The 24,296-nt window shown below is 38.7% G+C and overlaps 1 protein-coding gene across 2 annotated transcripts; it reads left to right on the forward strand.

The window, feature by feature from the left end:
* Window positions 1-2,941: 2,941 nt before the first annotated feature.
* On the forward strand, window positions 2,942-24,013 carry LOC142094878 (glycogenin-1-like). 2 transcript variants are annotated; one of them, XM_075177465.1, is made up of 10 exons: window positions 2,946-3,099; window positions 3,899-3,972; window positions 6,492-6,633; window positions 8,468-8,642; window positions 12,497-12,659; window positions 14,515-14,641; window positions 17,412-17,622; window positions 20,558-20,659; window positions 21,496-21,609; window positions 23,717-24,013. In XM_075177465.1, the coding sequence occupies exons 2-10, from the start codon at window positions 3,966-3,968 to the stop codon at window positions 23,876-23,878; spliced, it is 1,203 nt and encodes a 400-aa protein (XP_075033566.1). In that variant the 5' UTR covers window positions 2,946-3,099; window positions 3,899-3,965; the 3' UTR covers window positions 23,879-24,013. The 2 variants fall into 2 exon arrangements, with proteins under 2 accessions (XP_075033567.1, XP_075033566.1); XM_075177466.1 differs by lacking the exon at window positions 21,496-21,609 and having other exon boundaries at window positions 2,942-3,099.
* The last annotated feature ends 283 nt before the right edge of the window (window positions 24,014-24,296 follow it).

The following is a 24,296-nucleotide window of genomic DNA, read 5'->3' on the forward strand; positions in this document are numbered from 1 at the left end:
GCAATGGAAACACATTCTCTGGAATGACGATGAATTACCATCTGACAGGCTAATGGATGAATGTGGGTTTGGTAAATGCTATGAGGATGCTGCCTACCCAAATGCATACTGCCGACTGTAAAGTTTCATGGAGAAGGAATACTGGCCTGGGGCTCCTTTGTACCAGCGAACGGAGATCCAAATGTTAAAGCATACAATGACATTCTAGAGCGGGCCTGTCCAACCTGCGGCCCTCCAGATGTTGTGAAACTAAAAGTCCCAGCATGCTTTGCTGGTAGACAACCAGTTGATAGCTGGAACTTTTAGTTTCACAACATCTGGAGGGCCGCAGGTTGGACAGGCCTGTTCTAGAGAATTATGTGCTTCCAACTTGGTGCCAACAGTTTGTGGAAGGACTTTTCCTCTTTTAGCATGACCATGTCCCTGTGCTAGTAAGGTCTATCAAAAAAATATTTCCTGACTTTTTGGTGTGGAAGAACTTGATTGGACGGCGAAGAGTTCTGAACTCAACCCCATCAAACATCTTTGAGATGACTTGGAACACAAGTGTGAGACACTCCTTATCGTCTAACAACAGCACCTGCCCTCATTAATGATTTTGTAGCTGGATAGATCCAAAGCCCCGAAGACATGTTCTAAAATCTAGTGAAAAGTCTTCCCAGAAGGCCAACCAACTCCATATTAATGTACATGGTCTTGGAATGAGATGTTCAACAAGCACATATGGATGTGAAGTGATGTTGTGTCTGTGTATGTTCTGTAAACCATCTGGAAGTCCATGTTTTTCCACTTAATGAGTGCAGCCTACCAGAAAATGGATGTGTCTTGGGTACATCCAAGGTGTGGTCTATTGTGATATGATTTTCAAGTTTGGCATGTTGGCAGTTATTTGGCCTAATTGCCAAATGACCAGATCTGTACCTAATCTGGTTTAACCTTGAACTTCAATAGATGTGCTATCTCACACTTAAGCCAAGTAGTCATAGGCAGAAAGCATTTTCTGCATCGACAAATACATTCTGATCCAATATGTTCCGAAGGGTCTAATTAATACATCTTCAAATCATTACACATTTGTCTAAAATTAGACAAAAGCTTTTTCATAGCAAATTAGAATAAGTACGCACTGTAAAGGTACAATTCTATTTGATGGTCTGCAAGAGAACAATGAACAATTTAGCCTTTAAAAAATATAAAGCAGAAAATATTTGCATGGTGTTACCAAATAATAGTATGGGCTAAGCATGGAAGTAATCAATGGCACAGGCACCAATGGAAACACTGTGCCACATCTAAATAGCTCCTGACCACGAATGCTAGTGACCAGGATGTCGTTGTGACCAATGGGGTCCATTCCCATATCTGTTAAAAATGTTTTTACTAGCACTAAATACACTAATAAAAGCATGTAGTTTGGTACCAGTGGGTAGAGGACCTTACATTTGGTCACCTCCTGGTTCACAAAGTGCAGGACACCATACCATGGGTGGAATTTGAAACCACCAGTGACCAAGTACCTTTTATATTATTATTATCTTTCATATATGAGGTGCCACAAAGGTTCTGCAGCACCGTACAGAGAGCAAGGGACAAAACAGAACACGGCATTAGGGCAGTACGAAAACAGTCTATTAAATACAAACTTGACTGAGAGCAGGTAAATAGGGCAAAGAGGTATAAGTGACTTCCAGAACAAAGAGAACATGGGAAGGGAGGGAGATGGGGAGAGAACTAAAGGAGGCAGACCCTGTGCCTAGCAGTGTGGGCCCACAGACAGGACAGTGATAGAGTAGCAGAGGCAAGGGAGAAGAGGGGAGGTGTAGAAAACAGACTGGGAAGCCAAAGGCAAATGTACACAAGAGGAAGAGGGGAGATAGGGTGAGGGGATTAGAACTGTGAGGGGAGAGATGAACAAGAGTAAGTAGGAGCAGAGGAAGAATGAGGGTGAAGTATCATGAAGAGGAGGGCATGGGAGAGGTTAGACAGAGGAAGGGTAGACCTCGCTGAACAGAAGAGATTTAAGGGAGCATTTGAAGGTTTGCAGGCTAGGTGATAGCCTGATTGAACCAGGGAGATCGTTCCAGAGAAGGGAGACAGAACGGGAGAAATCTTGAATGCGACAGTAAGATGTGGTGACCAGACTGGAGGTGAGGCGCAAGACGTTGGTTGACCGTAGATGGTGAGATGGAGTATGAATGGAAATGGGGTTGGAGAGGGCTTTATAGGTGACAGTGAAGTGTTTGACAGAGAGGGGAGGATTAGTTGGGCTGCAGCATTGAGTATAGACTGACAAGAAGCAAGACAGGTGCAGGGGTGGCCAGTGAGGAGGAGGTTGCAGTAGTCAAGGTGGGAGATGATCAGAGAGTGGATTATGGTTTTGGCGGCATCGATGGAATGGAAGGGTCTGATTCAGGCTATATTGCAGAGATGGAATCAGCAGAATTGGGCAAAAGATTGTGTATATGGGGGAGTGAAGGAGACATCTTAGTGAGGAGGGAAGGAGAGAGGAGAGGTAGATTTGGGCGTCATCAGCATAGAGTTGGTACTGGAGTCAGAAGGAACTGATAAATTATATATAATTTGATTTTGTAAATTACACTGTATATTTACAAAATCAGAAAACCAAAGTGTGGGCACATGTTTAAGGGGGGATGGGGGGGAGGGAGAGGAGAGGGTGTATCTGTTGATCCACACATCTGTGTCCATATTTGCCATTTGATATTTGGGAGATAAAGCACAGAGCCATGGAGTTCATGCATAGCATATAGATTGATTCATCAGCCCCTCGAGAGAACTTTACAGTGTAGCACTCACTGTACATTTTATGTAAGTGGATAAATAACAATAACCCCACTACTTAGGCACTACAGCTGCACTGTGGGTATGGCTGGCACTAGGAGCCCGTCTCTGCAGAGTAGGGCACCGCCCCCGGGTCTTCTGCAGCTCCCGCCTCCCTGTGTGCCCATCATCCCCGGACCTCCCTCCAGCTCCACATTCAGACGTCAGAGACCGAGGAGAGGTCTATGATCGCAGCCTGTGTCACTGTCCCCTGCACGAATACTGCGGACAAGGGCACCTAGAGGACTTCTTGCAAACAAGGTCTCCAGTGCTAATGAATTGTCTTATCATCTAATGTGCATGGTTAATGCTGATCTGTGCACTGCGTACATACCCAGCAAGGGCCAAGTGATTGAGGGTTACGGCTGTTATTCTGACCCCTTATACTTTCTAGTAATCAGATGCCATATAGAGTAGACTGGTCAGGGAGGGAGGATCGTATTTGGAGCATTGCAGAAGAAGGGGGTGTGAGGGGTAGGTGGAAGATCACTGTGACAACAACACACTGGGTAGAAAAATCAGTGTATAGCCAGGCATTGCAGTTTGATCTAATATAAACGAGGACTCATCTATTACAAATTGATTCATCCAAACCTAAAAGACATTTGAGATATTGCAATGTGTATTACTGTATAAAAGGGGCGTAATGCTGTACCCTGCATAGTATACACTAGTCAACTTTATAGTCTAACCTCGCTTTTGCAGCAGATCTAACTCTGACACACACTACGCCAAGTCGAGCTACTTAATCTAGGTAGATCCTAGGAGAACCGGGAGGGTAGTAATACAATATACACTTCTTTTAGGGCACATTATACTACAAGCCCACTTAAAGGGTCTGTGAGTCTCAGACAGCTCTCACTAGACATAAGATATGTTTATTGTATGCAGCCTCCTAGACAGGTATATACAATGGAATTCTTGCTATGTCCATTCTTAAAGACCTTTTTGTTATATGAGAACTTTCACACAGCATTGGAGAGAAATTGTTGTATACTCTATATATATATATATATATATATATATATATATAAAAGCATTTTTTTTATATATCTTTTAGAAACTAGTCTGAAAACCTCTATGATACACACAGGACAAAGCTACTGATCCCTAATAGAGTTTGCAGAATGCCTGGTAAGTATTATTTGTTTTTATAAGTTTAATGTTATTGTTACTGTGTAGCACAAAAGTAGGAGGTGTTTAATTTTGGCTGGAGTCATGAACTGATCCTAGGTCTAGCTGTGGGCGTTAAACTATACATTATAGGGTGTGCAGAGTACACTCCAGCATGCCCAATTAACTTTTTAGTTATGCGGAAATATGTTAACTACGAGACACTGCATTTTACACTCCCATAAACCGGGTGCAAGTTTTGGAGATGATGATGATTGTTGCAACTTTTCTCCATGCTCATCAGTATATTAGATCTAAATAAGTATGTGAAAGGCTAGTAGACAAAAGATACACCTATACGTCCAACTCAGACTCCGGAATTCAATTGACGGCAAGATTTTTTTTTCAACACCGCGTTAAGGCATTTTAACGCTGTTTTTTTTAAAATTTTGAGCGGGTTAACTTTAACCGCGATTCAATTCCATTTTTAACGCTCAGTTTTTTTTCATGAAACAGTCCCCTCGAACTCCAGTAGAAGGTCTATTGAAAGAATAGGGTGGTTGAGAGGCCGCCGCGTTAAAAGCTATTCAATTGTTTTTTAACGCTAATGCTTTAAACAGGCCAGTATGCTGTCTTATCTCGCACCTCTTTGTGGTGTGCTAAAAATTAAAAATCTATGAAAACTATTTGAAATCATGTAATAATGAAAGAAAAAAAAAGATAAACTATGTTTATCAGTAATGCATAACAATAAAAAGTTGATTTTCTTGTGAAAAAATAATGAAAATAAAAAAAATCTGCCATTACAGGGCAGATGAAAATGATGACTGACACGGCATAGTCTTTGAATTAAAAAGTACATGTATGCATGCCACTACCACAGAACAACTGTATGCAACTAAGATATACTATTAAAACGCATTGCATGTACAGTACATGTTGAAATCATCCCTTTATGCAATTTCAAAAATTGTAAAAAATAAAAAAGAATATTTGGAAATATATTACATATAAACGGTTATACTGTTAATAGCTGTTATTTTATGATCAAATAAAAGTTTTATATGTTTTAATGTGATCTTTTATTGTACATGTGCATATACTGCAATCTGTTTTGTGTGTCTACACATGGCATGTACTGTTTAGGCAGAGCATACTAAGGCTGGATACACACTACAGAACATTTCTCCCAGTGTTATATCAGTAATGATTTTACTAGCGACTGAGAAAAAAAAATAGTCCCGATCAGCATGACGATTCATGTGACAACACTATAGATGTTTTAAAAGATTTATCCCCAGATCTGTGCTCTTCATTTGTCATAAACATCTGCTGACTAGATCATGACTCTGTACACTCTATGGACATACACACTGCAGAATTGGAAGGACATTGTTTCAACGTTGAACGAGATTTTTAGTCCAGTTAAAAAATCAAATGAAACGATATGATGTGCTCTGGAACAATAATTGATCATCGTTGGAGCGTACACACTAATGCAATATGGGGCCCAATAGTCAATTATCGTGTGATTGGCCCGATAATCATGTGATTGGCCCGATAATCGTGTGATTGGCCCGATAATCGACTGAAAAGCCTGTAGTGTGTACCCAGCCTTACACCCAGATTCAAATTAAAACATATCTAGAGATAGGCTTGGGTTTGTGGATGGAGGTAGGAGGAAGACTGGTGGACTTTGATGAACAGGTGGACTTTTATGGAGCATTTTAAGAGGGACTGGATGTTGGGAGAGAAAGAGAAGGAGGCACCGAGGACGACACCCGGGCAATGGATATGGAGAACAGAAGACAGCATAGTGTTACCCACGGAGAGGGAGAGGAAAGATGATGATGATTAGACATGTCTTGGTGCCCCCTTGAAGTATATACATTACACTATCCTCTATATCAGTGTTTCTCAACTCCAGTCCTCAGGACCCCCTAGCAGTACATGTTTTCCATATCTCCTTGCTGGAGCACAGGTGTATTCATTACTGACTGTCACAGTGTAGCAGGTGGTATAATTATTTCACTGGTCACCTGGCAATCCTGCACTGTTAGTGGGTCCTGAGGACTGGAGTTGAGAAACACTGCACTAAATGCATTGGGGATTGGATAGAACCCCAGTCATGGATTTCACTACTAATTCTGGGATTCCTCTACAAACGCATAGGCCACAGGAGCGCCAGCAGGAAGCAGGACTATTCCAGAAGACTGAAAATCACTGTTCCTGTATAGTTCTGGAGATTGTTTACTATTTGTGAGGTGGGAGAAGAGTAGTATTTTAGTCAGGAGTCTCACAATAGGACCCTGAGGGTGGCATTGAAACTGCACCTGCATTTTTTTATGTCATTTTCACACACGTGCACTTCAGTGAGTACACACGGAAATAAGTATCCTGAAAAACTGTCGCAATAGAATCTGACAACCAGTATTTGTTTTATAATATAATGAAATGACTTCAGGTTAATTCTTGATGGTAGATGCACGTTTAAGCATCTGTGATTCCCAGAGTGTATCTTATTTTTATGTACTTTTCAGTTACAGACCAAGCGTTCGTGACCCTTGCCACAAATGACGTATACTGTCAAGGCGCATTAGTTCTGGGGAAGTCATTAAGGAATCACCAAACATCCCGCCAGTTGGTGGTAATTATTACATCACAAGTTACTAATCGAATGAGGTAAGACTACCGGCATCCTCATGTGCTTTGGGTAATTAGGAAGTCACACTTCATGGGTTATACGTATAAGCGTGCCTTTCCTAAAACACTAAACATGTTTTGTACTTTAAAAAGTAATTTTATTAAATCCGCTACCTAACACCCTTCCCGATATTACTACTTGGATGGTTCCATGTGCTGTATTTAGCTGTTGACGTTTCTCCATACACAGGATCTCTAATTGAAAGCCTTAGAACCACTGTCAGTTTTCACCTACTAGGAAAGGGGGGCGAGCAGACCGAATAGAAAGAGCATAAATGGGCAAAATACAGAGAATGGTGGGGTTTTGTGCTAAATGCATGAGACAGAAACTTGGATGATTACAAAAAATGGCAAACTTTAATCATATAGCGTATGTGCTTTACTTGTTAAAGGATAATTCCATGTCGCATTACCACATACTTGCTAAATTGTATCTAGTAGAGAGAACCAACAAAACTTTTAACCTCACCGCTTTAAAATGATCGCGAATTGGGCGTGTGAGTGGGATGACCTATAATGCAGCTTCCGATCGGCCTTTCTGATCACAGCCATCCCTCCGCAACGTCACACGGCTCTGGTTTTGGAGCGCAGTTGTGAGACGAACTATGTAGTGCTGCGTGGAGCAGCCCCCTGGGCTTTGGTGAAGGAACAAGTGCATAAAATTTAGTAATTCGGTGGTAATGCAGCTTAAAGTTATATTTGCAATGAACTAATATTTGATGTATATTTGTGTCTCTGTTTCTGTATTATTGTTATAACCCCTAGAAATACCCTTTGCCTGTAAGACCCAATGGTATTTTTCTGTCTACTTCTTTTCAAAATGAAGATCTGATGGTGGAGAAGGTTCGCTTCAGTAATAGTACTGTGCTATGTGCAATGATTGGGACGGTAAACTGCAATTTACTTAGTCCATTGCAAATATGTATACAGTAGTTGCAGTAAACACTATGGACCTAATTCTGAGTTGACCCTAAAGATTTACACATAAGTAAAGATGCATCTGCACACTTGCGTATCCACGTCTGTATTTTGAGTTGAACGTATCTTAAGCAACGTGCAACTTTAAATGAAGCGTATATGTAACAGGTGCAAATGAGATAATCATCATGAACTCTAAAACTTGCACCCAGTATATAGAGGTGTACAATTTATGTCTGGTAGTTTACATATTTCAAGATCCGGATAACTCAGAATAGATCTGCAGGCACCTTTAGTTCTGTACTTGCATGTTTATGTCCTGATTCACCTTTGTGAGCACAGTAGGACCAAAATGCAATATACCTGCAGCTTTAAATATGGATAGAAGTTGTGCGCATACACAGTGCACCAATTTTGCACCAAGATGTCAGTCTCTACACTGGTTGCCTGTTTTGCACCAAATCCAATATAAAATACTTTTACTAACCTAAGCCATCAACAAAGCTGCGCCAACATACATCTCCTCACTTTTCTTAAAATATCTCCTAACTCGTCAACTCCATTCTGCACAAGATCTGCGTCTCTCTTCCACTCTCATCACATCCTCCCATTCCCGATTACAGGACTTTTTTCAAGCTGCACCCACTCTATGAAATTCCCTCCCTCGCACAGTAAGACTTTCCTCTGGTCTACAAACTTTCAAGCATTCTCTGAATACTCACCTCTTCAGGCAAGCTTATTATATTCCTCAACCACCTTCTTAACCTAACTAGATTACCCTATTACCACCCGTTACTCAATCCACACAAAGTAATTTTCATTGTTCCTTGCTATAGCCATCAGCAAGTTGCTGGTGAGGTAAACTTTTACTAACTTGTTGTTTTTCTATTTAAAGGGGGATACTCAATAAAGTGTTCGATGAAGTTGTTGAGGTAGACATTTTGGACAGTGCAGATTTGGTACGGTTGTCTTTGTTAAAGCGTCCAGAACTTGGGGTAACCTTCACCAAAATCCAAAGCTGGACTCTTACACAGTATACAAAGTGTGTCTACATGGATGCAGACACCATTGTAAGTACACTTCCAGTGCTCGTAAATGTATGTTGGCATATTGATATTGATTAATGCTTGGGGGGTGACTGGTGGTGCAGGATGTGAACTGATCCCTGAGACCAGAGCTTTGTTCAGCGCTACGAATAAAACAGTCTGGCCCACAGGCGTTAAAGGACAATGCCAAATAAAAAGGACCCCTAATCAGAAAATCTGTGGCTTGGCAAAGCAGAAATAAGGTGCAGAGCACAGCAATAGAACGAAGACGTTTATAAGACGGTTTCACAAAAATGTGAGACGTGTGGGTGTGAAAGGATTAATTAAAACAACGCCTGGTCTGTCTAAAATTAGTCCACCAAAATTTTATCTCACACTCACCATTGACTAGTCTGATCTGCTACCACTTACATTTGGTGTCAAAGCTGACAGCTGACACTTTGAGGAAGATTTCAGTTACTCCCTGACTTATCTCAAAATACAATCTCAACCTAATTTAATCAGAGTTGTTGTTAACCAAATTATTTTCTGACTTAACTGTAGCATTATAACCAAGCCTAGCTGACATGGTAATCCTTTGAGAATACAAAGACAGAAAGTTATTAAATGACGTTTAATGTGACGATGAAAGTCACAATGTTCAATATAGAAAACGGAATAATAAAATGGCATACAGAAATACAAATGCAAACAAGTTTCTTAAAATAAACAGGAATAAAACAGTAATAATAGTCTAGTGCTACCAAATTACAATACTCAACCATCATTACCGGGGTCCCTTAGTAAGTAATGTAGCTATAATAGAGACTTGTATCCCGACCAAAACTCATACTCCTGCCACTGTGCCTCATGCCCCAGATTAGAGATGGCCTTTATATCTAGACCGTTATTAGAACTACTGCACCTAGCAGAGCACTCACCTTCAATACCTAAATGTAAGACACTACAAACAGAATTTGGAAATAAATTAATTCTGGCTCACTAAATCTTAGATTTCAGTGCACCTTAGCCAAGATACAATAAACTATTTTGATTCAAACAAGTGCACAACAACTTACCATATAGTCTGGGAAGCATTTAAAGCCGTCGCCCGAGAAAATGCGATAGCACAAATTAACACACACCAAAAGGAGAAGAAAGGACAACGTACATTCCTCCTCAACAACGTAGATCATGATAATAAGTAATAAGGCGGGAAAATTATTATATGTTATGACATATTCTTCCACAATTATTCCTGCCATATATAATAAATAGAATATACTTATGTCAGACTCCAGGGGGTAAATGTATCAAGCTGAGAGTTTTCCGGCGGGTATGAAAAACCAATCAGATTCTAGCTCTCATTTATTTAGTACATTCTACAAAATGACAGTTAGAATCTGATTGGTTGCTATAGGCAACATCTCCACAAATCAGTTACAGTTTCTAGTGAGGAAAAGACAGACGTACATCTCCCCACTTTTTTCTGGTGTCAGTTATGTTATAAATAGGATTTGGTTGGAAGTTTCTAAAACGGACACAAATACAGAAGAAGAAAAATCAGGATTCTTCTCACTGGAGAGTGTACACTGTAACCTGCATTATTTGCAACTGTGTTAGAACCCTTTAGCCAAAATAATTAGAAAAATACAACATAAAGTGATTTAGACTCTGAGAAACAGGAAAAATTATTTTGATGTGTGCGGATGGCACGTTGATATATATGGCAGATCCTCAGGTATCTCTCCAAAATATGCTTGAAATAATAAATCAATTGGGATGAATCTATCTTATTCCCAGTAGTTAATGTGGGCCAAGACATTTAAATACCTAAGAATTAATATTGACTTGAGCTGAATTTGTTGCATAAAACTGATCCTCACTGCAGTACTAGAGTTTGTCAAGCACAAAATAAATGCTAGGATTACATTTTCCTTATCTATCATTGAAAGGATAAACCTAGTTAAAATGATATTATTGCCTAAATTAAACTATATTCTTTCGCACCCATTTTCTTCCCCAGACAATTTTTAAGACAATACATAAACAATTGCTATGGGATGGGTCTGTTCCAAGGTTTAGTTAAAAAACCCTGCAGAATAGAGGAGATAAAGCAGGACTTCCATTGACAAATTTTCAGGTATATTTTTTAGGAGCCCAGATCCAGCACACATGGCTAGCTGCATCCGCCTACTGAAACAGCAGTGACGACATTAGAATCATAAATAGAGGGATCAATACAACATCTGACAATGGCATTGAAGATGCTACACTTTCCAATTCCCAAACAAACCACATTAATGTGTATGTTATATGTAAGCCCTACATTTTTTCTCTATATACCCCTTTGTGGAACAACATGGATGTGCCGGAATTGGCTAGACATCCAAGCAAAGGGCTGGTGGAAGAAATCTTGCAATAATATGTAAGAACAACTATGATGGGAAGGAGAACTAAAGGTATTTGAAAATATAGCATATTCATTTTTTAATACCCATGATCACTTTTATGCACAAATATGTCATACTATGAAGGTCCTATTTAAAAATGTAACTCCTATAATAGTTATCAGGACTAGTAGATGAATGGCACTTGCCCAAATAAACTAAGTTACTGTCTGCTGCATATGGGTGGGTGGTAAATGGAACTCAAGACCGGCTTTGTGAAAACCAGAAACCAGTGGGAAGATGACTTAGGTCTGTACACGAAGAAGAGTGGGATAAGATCCTTCAACTCCCCAAAAAACAGGCTATAAGCTCCGGAAATCAATTGACATTGTTTAAATATATGCACAGAATTTATTACAAAGCACAAAAATTACATCAAATTAAATAGAGACCTAGTTCAATGTGTGAAAGGTGCCTAGTTGAAAAATATCACTTATACATCACATTTGAGACTATATACATAACCAAACATATTGGAGAGAGATTATTCACACAAAGCAACTGGTTCTGGAAAGGGAGCTGCCCCTTTCTCCCAGATTATGTGTACTTAATGTAATCAAGATTATAGGTATATTGAGATCTCCCCAATAGCTATTAATGTATACAATGTTCTGTGCACGTTTTATCCTGGCTAGGCTCTGGAACACCATCAAAACCTTGTTGTATAGTGGGAAGCAGATACTTAAATAAATACTTACCTCTACTCAAAACTACATATTTAAATAGAGCTTTCCAAACTAAATTTGACATGATATATGGATACAGAATCCACTACATCAACAAGTTATAACATTGCTAAGAGAACATAATGAAGAATAGAACACATATAAATAACAGTATGAATGAAAAACAGGAATGATGTTACACTGATATCCAAGAACTGAAAAACAGAATGTCTTCTCTTGCCGCGTGACTTTTCTTGTTATTATTGTTATTGTTGTGTTTGAACCATGGAATTTATTATTGTGGAAAATGTTGTAAATAAAAAATACAGTAATGTTAAGTGATGGTAAGTTAAGCTTACATTTACATTACAGCTTCACAGTCTGCTAGGAATCAAGTCTAGGGGCTATATTTAGTTAACTGCGGGTTTGAAAAAAATGGAGATGTTGCCTATAGCAACCAATCGGATTCCTTTTATCATTTTGTAGAATGTACTAAATAAATAACTAGAATCTGAGTGGTTGCTATAGGCAACATCTCCACTTTTTCAATCCTGCAGTTTAGTAAATATATCCCCAGGACTCCACGTCCAGTTTAATATACTACCGTTCTGAAAATGCTTATATGTTGAAAATACAAATGTATCCAGAACTTAGAACTTGGATTGATGAGAAGCATTGTGGGTTCTCCATGTCAGACACAATATGTGGCAACCAGTATTTTTTATTAATATCGATTTACTTGGCAGATAATGCTGTTGAAACTTTTATCTCTTGTTTGTATTAGGCTCTTCGTAACATTGATGAACTATTTGATCGGGAGGAGCTTTCAGCTGCTCCTGATTCCGGTTGGCCAGACTGTTTTAATAGTGGCGTGTTTGTCTTCAGGCCATCCCTTGAGACATTTAACCGTCTTATTCAGTACGCAGGGGACCATGGAAGCTTTGATGGTAAGTTTTCAACACAATGGTATATTCATAGAATACCTTACAACTAATCTCCTTTTTCTCTTGGTCTCAAGCTGTCTGTCATTCTTTCCTTGAAAATGGTCCCTCTTTTGTGAATGTATAATACACTTGTATTGTAAACTCCACTAGCTCTCAAAGTACCTTTTTGGCTCTTCCATTTATTGTAGCATCAAGTTGTCTATTATTAGAAAAGTCTGAAAGTCTGCCATGGTGCTTATTTGTATAACAAATGCAATGATACTGAGTTTGTCACAAAATGGGTGTAATGTACAATTAAAAACACTGTCCCATAAAAATAGTGTATTTATACCCATTTTCTGAGTCGTAGGCATCTCAAAATGCATTCAGCCCTGCACCTGTAACATATACACCAGGTGTACGACAGGTGTATATCAGATATACATACACCCACATACAATCAGGTCGTAGGCACAAGAAAAATTTGTTAAGATTCTTTTTGATAGCGAAAAATACATTTGCAATTCGGTTTGATGAAATACAGCAGATATAATGTTCCTTCTCACGTACGAATGAAAGTAGCAAAAAAACATCTTTAAAATAAACCCACAAAATCTTATAACATATGCACAATCAATGCAGCCAGCACCTATCAGGTTCAGAGGTGAATTCAGAATCAACCAATCAGTAGCGGCTACCTAGTGCTGGCGTCCGTCATCAGGTGCATACATCAGGCATTAATGCGTCTTGTGCTGGTCTGCCTCAGCCATATTTGTGTGACCGCGGCCTTATTGCACTGTCTCCCTCCGCCCTCATTCCACCTCTCCAAACGGGCATATGTTCAACTCAGCAGTAAGCCCTAAGGGTCCCCCCTTTACATATTTGAGAGATATGTCAAAGAATTAGGAAGTGGAACCCCTAAAATCTAAATGTCACCTACTCAAGTGAAGGCAGCCATTTTGTAAGCTGAACTAATATTCCTGAGAATGCAGCCTGTCAGTGCACTAGAAGCCACTATTATCACTGAGGAACTTTATGACTAATATTCACGAGGCACTGGTTCCTAGTAAATTGATTCAGACCACAAGATGGCTGCCTATATAGACTGCTTTACTTTTAGCTAGCATTGAATGGAGCAGGAACCATGTCACATGAGGCACCGAAAAGGAATCCATGACCCCTATGGAGAGTACATGGGACATTCACATGAACACTCGGAAAGAGTTGCTGTTTTCTCCATCGTCCCTAATGGATATATTTAGACAACAAAATATAATGAATAAATATAAGTTTATTAATTGGTGAGGTCATGCAGGTATTATATAATGTAAACTAAATTTAAAAATATTTGAATGAACATTTATGTGGTATTATGATGATGAAAGTCACAGAACTAATAATATCAGCAATGCTGGGATTTTACATAGCGAATCATCTGTCAGCAAGGCACCAGCTGGTGACTTGCAGTCTCTCCGTCATTAGACCCCAGCCGCAAGCCTGAGGGAGAGGGGCCTCAGTAGACAAATACTGGCTGGAGATTTACTGTAAGGAAAGTGGCCATTTTCTAACCACTATACTAGTACATGCAAATTACCTGGCGAAAATGTATTAAACAAAACAGTGCAATTAGTTCTATTTATAAATAAAAATCGATCTGAATATTTTACAGAATATCATTATTGAGCTACTGCGATGAACTTACATTGTGCACTTGCTGAAATGAATTACTCTGTTTTATCCACAGATATATTTTCACCTTTGAATGGGTTATAGCATTATATACACTTTTTCCAATTATAATGTTTAGATGATTTTTTTTCTATTTTGAACACTTGTGGTCTTATAGTTACATATTTTCTTTTTTAATCCTTTCCTACAGGAGGTGACCAAGGCCTGTTAAATAGTTTCTTTGGCAACTGGGCAACAGCAGACATCAGCAAACATTTACCCTTCATCTACAACTTAAGCATAAGCTCTGTTTACACATATAGACCTGCCTTTAAGCAGTGAGTATCATCCATTCATTATTACATGATTGGTAGTTTCTATAAATTAGGCAAGAAAATACTTCTGCTTAAGGAATTGTGATACCCACATTAAATCTGGTGTTTGGGAGCAGCAGGCTGACATAAGATAAAGTTACCCTGTATTTAGACGTAGAGAGTTTGGGAGTTTAAACACAGCGCGTACGTCAAGCTTTCTTATAACAGGAAACGACAATAAAGGACCGATGAAAGGAGAATGTGGATTAAACAGCGAGGGTTTTATTAACAGGTGGAGAAATGTTAAAATGGCAATTCAACCTTCATATAACATTGTCTTCCAGGAAAATTGACTGAAGGTGGAGATTCCCTTAAATTAACTGGAGGTGGTGGGATAACAGAGGTTGGATGAAGTATGCTGCTCTGTGGCAGCCCCGGGATGTTATGGGAATGTTTAGTGTAATAGCCACGTGGCTAGTGGATGGGTTGGGACTCTCTATCCGCTACATCACGATATAGACAATACGTAAGCACGCTGCATGATGACAGATAGGTGCAAGGGAAGCACACTGTGGCTATTGGCTGCATTATATGTCCTGTGGATAAGGAAGAATGTAATTCCAGTTTGACTCTTCGCCACACTCCATTGTGCATGTAACAAGAAGTATATTGATATTACATACAGGAGTAAAATGCATTTACAAAATGGTGAAACAACAATTTAAAGGATAAACATTACAATCGTACTATTCCTTAGTTAAGGGGTTATACCAATATGGAAACTGATGTAGGTGTCTGATGCACCTGTAATCTTAAAAAAAGACACCCCGCATATAATATAGAAGATGGGGGTATTCAGTTGTTTATAATAAATAAGCATGTTTGTAATAAGGTACAATTTACAACAAAATTGTCAGCAGCAGAGCTGGAATTAGGGTAAGACCGTCAGGTCCTCACGGTAACTGCTACTCGTGAACATGACTGATTGGGCAGCACGGTGGCTTAGTGGTTAGCACTTCTGCCTCACAGCACTGGGGTCATGAGTTTGATTCCCGACCGTGGTCTTATTTGTGTGGAGTTTGTATGTTCTCCCTGTGTTTGCGTGGGTTTCCTCCCACACTCCAAAAACATACTAGTAGGTTAATTGGCTGCTATTAAATTGTCCTTAGTCTCTCTCGGTCTGTGTGTGTTAGGGAATTTAGACTGTAAGCTCCAATGGGGCAGGAACTGATGAGAATGAATTCTCTGTACAGCGCTGCGGAATTAGTGGCGCTATATAAATAAATTGATGATGATGATGACTGAAGGTGAAACATCCACAGAATCTAGAATCTACATCAGTGGCGCTAAGAAGGCATTGCTGACATGGCGCCAATACTGTGATGAGGAAAGAGTTAAAAGACAGATAATCCCGAAATATAAATTGATCCATTATAAAAAAAAAAAAAAAGACATCTTATAATATTTGCAAAAGCATGTGAAAACATTATGGTGCAACTAAATGTATTGTGAATATTCCTGGTAGTAGTTTTATGTAAAAGTACTTGATAGTGATCATTTAATTTTTGTGTGGTATTGTTTTAACATGTGAGCAATAGCAGAAATAGTAATAGATCAGGAAGTATAAATACTTAATGAGAAAAGTGCTGTACAGTTTAACAAAATATTACATTTTACCAACAATAAAACTTATACCTTGTTTTAAATAAATAAACATAAGTAATGAAAAAAATATATCTAGATATAGATGGTGCAAACAAGTTATATCAGTAAAAAGTAAATCAGTGTAACAACTGTCATGAATTAAATGTATCGATTGTAAATAGTAATATTTTGGGTGCAATACATATGTTCGACAGTTACATGATCGACACCATAATTTAGACAGGGTTGGAAAGTAGACAATAATAATATAATCAGTATTATTAGGTCAGCAATTCACATGGTCGACAGTATTGTTAGGTCAGGTCAACAATTGATATGTAGACAGTATTATTAGGTCGACAATAGTATCCTTAATCCTAACCATAAAATACTGTCTACATTTCAATTGTCAACCTAATAATACTGTCTACATTTCAATTGTCGACCTAATAATACGGTCTACATTTCAATTGTCGACCTAATAATACGGTCTACATTTTAATTGTCAACCTAATAATACTGTCTACATTTCAATTGTCGACCTAATAATACGGTCTACATTTCAATTGTCGACCTAATAATACGGTCTACATTTTAATTGTTGACCTAATAATATTGTCAACCTAACAGTACAATATTGTCGAACATGTGAATTGTCAACCTGATAATACTGTCAACATTTAACCTGTCGACCAAATGAATATCTAGCCATCGACCTCATACTTTAATTTTTCACTATTGTTTTCTATAGAGCAGGGGGCAGCCGTCCATAGTCTGTTACTAATTATGTTTAAATCTGTAGAGAGGTAAAAGCAGAAGTGCCCATGTGGTGAAGTATGACAAATAACGTGTATCCACTAGTCATCCAAGGATTCCGGATGTGTGGAACCTCAGTGGTAGCAGTAGGTATCTTAGTAATAGATCAGTGGTACATCTAAGGTAACATGTATAAAACCATACAGAGTGTAGACCAATAATCTACAGCTACCAACCACACATCTGGATTCCTTGGATAACTATCTAATGGACCTTTATCAAGTCCGCCATCTGGTATCATATTGAAGTAGTGGAAACATTATATTTAACATACTTAAAACAAATACATAATATCAAAGTACGTGAGATATACTGTATATTTTTTATCTTTTAGGTTTGGGTCAGAGGCAAAAGTTGTTCATTTCATTGGTACACCTAAACCGTGGAACTGTAAATATAATCCACAAACCAAAACGATTGTAGAGGAGGAATCATTAAGTGGACATCAACACCTTTCATTTCTCAATCTCTGGTGGGAAATATACATTTCAGATATTTTACCCTTATTAACGGAACAGGAGGAGCTTAGCAGCACAGATAATAAGGTAAACTGTTTATATACCAATGATTGGGGATGCTTTCAAACACTGTGGGCCTGATTCATTTTCGAATGTCCATCTGTATGATTAACCTATCTTGCATGATTCCACACTGTGCATGTCCAGAAACGGACATTACGCCAATGAGTGCAACTGCAGGTAATTCATTTCCGCACGCAAGTGACTCTTATAAATGCCTACGACTTGAGAGGCGGAATGGGGGAGAGAAGGGGTGGACTAACACAGGCCACATACAATAAGCAGATGCGGCCGTTTGAAGTCCTTTGTCGTAAGTGCACTTGTGTTCACCCCTAACGTTTGCATCCAATACAGGTCAGGTCTAAATGGCGACTTATAGTGGTTACAGATACAGCATAGACTAGGCTATCACAGAACAAGTGTATGCAGCTAAGATATACTATTTAAATGGATTTTATGTACAGTACTCATTAAAATCCTCCTCATTTATGTAAATAACGTTAAAAAATTTAAATTAATATACTGTTAACAGTTATTCATTTATGATAAAATAAACGTGTGCGTTCATCCAAGTTAATGCTCGGACATGAATCAGGCCATTTGAAATTTACTGTATTAGAAACATGTTGCTTTATTTTAATGTTTAGAATGTTGTATGGTCTCCAAGGGGTAAATGTATCAAGCTGCGGGTTTGAAAAAGTGGAGATGTTACCTATAGCAACCAATCAGATTCTAGCTGTCATTTTGTAGAATGTTCTAAATAAATGATAACTAGAATCTGATTGGTTGCTACAGGCCACTGTCAGGCGCCGCCTCCGCACTGACATTAGTTTTGAGAGACGGCAGTCTGTGTTGCTAGGCAAGGAGACGTTATTTGGCTTCCTGTCGCCGGTCAGCGTCTCTGACCTCCAATTACCGCCAACCTCTGGGGATAAATAGTAGCCTCTGACACCATTAAGGTGCCAAAGTATTGGTTCTCACTCCTGCTACAGCACTTTGCCTGTTTGTCTGAACCTGCTTCCATTGTGACCCGGCTTACCTCTTGACTGCCCGTTGGATTGTGTTTTGGCGCCTTATCGCTAGTTCTGGCTCTCTGACTCCTAGCTTGTCCATTGACTCTTCTTTGGATCTTCCCTTGTACCTCGCTTCGTGGTTGGTTCTGACCCGGATTGATTGGCTACGCCCGTCCACTTAGTTACTATGCCAGTGGCTGTCTCTGAGAACTGCGACCTGCGCACCATCTTGCAGCGAAGCCCAAACTCCCTTGCAGGGGTTCCTGGTAAACACCGGGGGTGCGTTAGACTCCGCGCCTCCCTGCTCAGCAGCGCTAACACTGGCTAGTAACTTCTTCGCAGACCGTGACAGAAACATCTCCACTTTTTCAAACCGGCAGCCTGATAAATTTATCCCCAGATGTTACTAATGAATTACGTAAAGATGATGTCACTTTTAGGAGTGTTAGAGAGGGAATTTACAAACTTATAGACAGTCAAGGCATTTTGGCCCCACTTTTTGCCATTTCCAACTGCCCATCAAACCTAACTCCTAAGGCAGTGTTGGCTAACCTGTGACACTCCAGGTGTTGTGAAACTACAAGTCCCAGCATACCTTTCCAGCAATATATGCTATATATTGGCAAAGCATGCTGGGACCAAGCAGATATGTCCTAAGGCATATCTGCTTGGTGAAATCAGGTGTCGGCTTTCATTTACATGGTCCCCAGACCTGCGTCATCAGAGCTATTCTTTGTTGTGCAGAATTAAGACTAAAGGGCTACTAAACCTAAAATATACAACTAGGTTAAAGGTCCAGCGCTCAAAAAGCCTACAAGGGGTGGGAATATAACAGGGAAGGAGGGAAAGGGAAGTAAAGTCTCTTGTCAGATAAAAGCAGATAAAAGCAGAGGGATGGCGCTCCCATTATAGTATTATTATAGGTACCAATATAACTGCATACTTTATAGAAATGTATGTGGGCTTACCTGTAAGTTATTTTTCCAGATGAATTTACAGGTGTTTGGAAACATTATGAAAGAAGTTGGTGTACTATACACCATCTATTACATAACTTCCTACCTCTGAAGCTCTGGCTGAGATTAAAATACTATTCAAATTGGTGTTCTAGGTAAAATATGACTTTTGCCTGAAATAGCCAGTTGAAATCCCACCCCAAATAAACTATTGCTTGAATTTGTGTCAAGCATCAGGAATTATTACAGTAAGTTTTAGTAATCAGCATAATAATTTTAATTAGTCAAAGTCATTTTAAGTGATGGAGTTACCTACTGAGACAGGGCCTCCAATGCCGAAGTATAGTCAACTGGTACCACATGAGGAGCCATGTCTGAATGATATATCCTACATGAGCTGGCACAGCAAAGTAACTCTGGAATAACTGCTTATAAAAATATTTTGTTAGTTAAAGGATATAGCCACCCATAATACATATTTATTTGTAAAACCCGCTCCTCGCAAGTAGTGGCATAGCAAGCTGTGCCCTCCAAAAGACTCTCAACCGCTTAACACCCTGTATACGGGTGATTTTTACATTTCCGTGCTACTAACACCTTTCTCTATTTTGACATCTTACTTTAGTTGTCAAAACTGCTATCTGGGGCAGTCACCCAATCAGTGTCCTTGATACAGAATCACTGAAACACAAAATGCGTCTTCCTACAGGAGAATGATCCATTACAGAAACACAGGGGGTGGTAAGAATCTCTATATCCACGTTTATGATTGGTGGATAGGTCTCTCTTGTGTCTGCTCGGCTAGGAATCATGTATAAGTAGACAAGCTTACATTACACTATGCATACATACATATATAGAGCTGTACAGCCAGAAGTGCAAAGATGTGTGTCACTGCTATAGCAAATACATGTTACTACTAACAGATATTACTCTTAGGCAAGTTATGCCATAATTTTTTTCAAAAGCTGTTTGTTTATTGTTTGTCAACAGTTTCAATTTGGAAGGGTTGAACTCCAGATAAAAAATGAGGTTCCAGAGATCCCCCCCTCAGACTGCTCCCAGGAAGCTCCCATAGACAGACCTGATAACACTGTAAGTTCACAAGACTATCTGTCGAATGTCTATAGTGCACAACAGCGGAGTTATATGGTCTAGCATTGTGGATACGGGCAAAACCTATTCAGCCTCTTAGGTGCGCGCTTTCTGTAAAGAGCTAATGTTGCCATTGTTATTATTTAAGGATAATTTTCTTACAAAAGAGAAAGCAAGGCTTGCTTGTTTTTAACTGCAAAAATGTCAAAGAGAAGAGGTTCAATACAAGTCCACAAAACCAACAAGAAACAATCTCAGCTGTCACTCATCAAAAAAGACCCATTTTAAAACCTGCCTCTAAAATGATAAGAGGAAGTTGCATACATTAGCAGACACACATAAGACATCCACCACTTTTTGGACTTGTAGTGAGCTCCTCCCCTTTGTTAAAGGGCTATAGCAATAACTGTATGGTTTTGTGTAGCAATTAATTCTCAAATGCAAAAAAGTGTAGAAGCTGTAAACATGATAATGTAATATAACAGAAAGGTATCTCTGATGACCAGGTCATCATACAAATGAAGAAAAGAATTGTTTAGCTTCACATTCAATCATTTAATCGGAATATTTTGTGGGACATTTCTGAAAACTTGGGGACAGAAAAAATATGATGTAATCCATTGTAGCCAATCAGATTCTCACTCATTTACTAGTACAAGTTTGTACTATATACAATAATATATATTTTTACTATAATACTATAATATAGTATCTCAGCGTACCCACGTTTAGAAAATTGCAGCATTGCGAAACGCGTGTGGGTCCTTGTCTGTAAAGCACCTGCCTAGACAGAGGTTGTATAAAAAGGGTGATGTGTCTAACTGCTGTCTTTTTAGCTGCCCGATAGTAGCTCTAAGCAACCTACACTTGATGACACTCTACAAGGTCAAGACTTCCTACTCCCCTACCAACCAAACCCTCAGCCTGTAACTGAAGACTCCGTCCATATGGTATTACCACCGACTATTTTCCACTGTCATATGCTTCTCCTCCACTATATATATACTTTAAATTTACTTAGTCATATATCACTCTCAATTACATCTGAAAATAACAAATGAACTGCATCTCACTAATCCGACTCTGCATTGAATTTTCTTTCCATGTAATCAAACGGTTTTATTTTTTCATTGTAAGTTTTCGCAAACACAATAACACCGCAAAATACAACATTTTTATTAGTATTAGCACAAGAAGATGGAAAACAATATTGTATGGGTCTACTGACTCTTCTATGGGCAGTAGAAAAGTAAGGACATGTATTTTTGCAGGAAAATACAGAAGAGCTGCTAAAACAGTCTGACATTTGGTTAATATCTACTCCAGAAACCGATTGTTAATCAGTGTTTCTCTGCTATCAAAGACTGTTCTTGTTTTACTTCAGGGTGAAAGTCCACCTTGTAATCAGGAACGTTTTTATATACTGTATTTCTTTCTGTCTTCTCTTACAAATGACCTTTTATAAGAAATAGGTTTTTTTATTGGTTGTAAGGTATTTAAATATGTTTTATTTTTTGGTGTTATTGTTTAGTATTGCATGGCTTCATTTTAGCTGGTAAGTAATTTGCTGAATCATTTTTTTAAGTAATCGTTTTCTTTCAGTGATGTGTCGTTTATAAATTGTTAAATTAAATTATTTTTCTACTCTGTTCCAAAGGGAATTAAAAATGTTGCATATATATTTAGTGTTGTGTTACCTGTGGCTATTCTCAATGCCTGTAAGTGCTGCCACGTGTCACTGTTGCAGTCTAGGTTCAGTCGACGACTAAAAACTAATAGACTGAAATTGCGACAGTGGTGTCGATCTAGTCAGCTTTCAATTGGGCACATTTTGGCCCGTGTCTGTAAGCATATAAGGTAGGCAGAGCCAGATAATGTTGGACTGAAGCTAAACATGATGACAGCCTATTGCATGCCGTGCCAAGATAGGGGCTATCTTGTCTGGTTGTGTCGAATTAAATAGATATAAAAAAATTGTACTTCAAAGAGCTGTAATAAAACAGCCTCTATCGCCATATGGTGACTAATATACAATTCAGAACCTTTTCCTAATGACAGATATATAACACAGACCTAATCTAGGCCCTGTTTTACAAGAGGTTCTGGAACCAACTCTCTTTTTTACCCAGCTTTATGTTATAGACAATCTAACCCCATTTCTTAAAGAACTCCACCAAAAACTAAAAATATAACTTTGGTTGTTAAAATAAAAAAAAACTAAAATATACTTGCTTTTCAAGGATGTGACACTAGATCTACTAGGGATTCCAATAGCTGTAACAGTCCCACGCTGCACTCCTACATATGCTTAATGTTCTGTCGGTTTCAAACAAAACGTTGTTGGTACAAATGGAAACGTTTATTCCATTTGATTCCCACTCCCCTTATCAAACATTTGTTTAGAGGGGAGGAGGATATATTCACACACACATAAAGCAAGAACAAGTTAGTGGTTAGATTCCCATTCATTTATGGCACACTGTGAGCAAAGTTCATGAATAGCAAAAACGTGTTCGCCAAGTTGGTTTCCTACCAACAAATGATGGGATTTTGTATTAGCTGTTGACAGCAAGGACACAACACAAAGTCACAGTGTGCCCCGCTCTGCTCTTCTGCCTGCGGACCTGCACAGCGAAGCTTAGATTTCTGGAACTGTAAAACCACATAGGGCTCACTGCTAAGAACAAAGCCCTTCTCCTCTGTGCACCATCACCATTGTACCACCTGCTACAGCGATAGTTATAGTACCCCTGGTTGACACACACTCATTCAAACATATTTCAGTCTATAACCAATTGAATATTTACTATGAAAAATACAAGTGATGCTAATTTTATATAATATATGGGAGATCTGATGTCATCACTTCAGTACGAAAACCTATGTATTATAAGGAACAATGCACCCCTATTGTACATTCTTACAGATACTAGAAGTTGCTCCAGGCTTATGTTCATATAACATCTCATTGACTTATAATATGTTTACAATTTACACTACAGGGTACATCATCCATTTATTATTCTGATTGGTACATTTCTTTTTCGGATTTTTCAGAGCCATCTTGCCCATTCTGCTTCCGAGTTGTCCATCCATGAGGCTGAAGAAGCTTTGAGAACGGAGGAGGAACGCAAAAACTGGGAGGAAGGACATATTGATTACATGGGAAAATACTGTTTTGACAACATCCAAAAGAAGTTAGATCGGTTTTTACAGTAATTGGTTTTCCATTAGTTCTATGAGGGTGCTGTGCAACATAACTTTTTTTTCATTATTTATTGTGCAGTGACAATATTTTATTTTAAATTTTACTTGAGGGTTTTTTTGCCAATTAAATTGGAACAGAAATTAAAATTCTGATGCTGCATTTGTATTATTTATTATTAATATTGCATTGTGATTGCAATGTTTTTAAAGTCTGCCCATTAATCTTCTATACACACTCGGTGGATGGACTAATCCTTAACATATGTGCAAAGAATGATGGTAAATTTGATGGAGAAGCAGTTTAGTAGAAGAACTTTCTCCGAACTTGCATTCCTACCATTGAAGGGTTATGACTGGTAATAAGTACATGTAGCTTTGACAAGGAGACAAAAACTAAGATTACATAAAATAATGATCTTTTGCTATGGAA

The sequence above is a fragment of the Mixophyes fleayi genome, chromosome 6, assembly GCF_038048845.1.
Source record: "Mixophyes fleayi isolate aMixFle1 chromosome 6, aMixFle1.hap1, whole genome shotgun sequence".
In the NCBI taxonomy this organism is placed as follows: Eukaryota; Metazoa; Chordata; class Amphibia; order Anura; family Limnodynastidae; genus Mixophyes; species Mixophyes fleayi.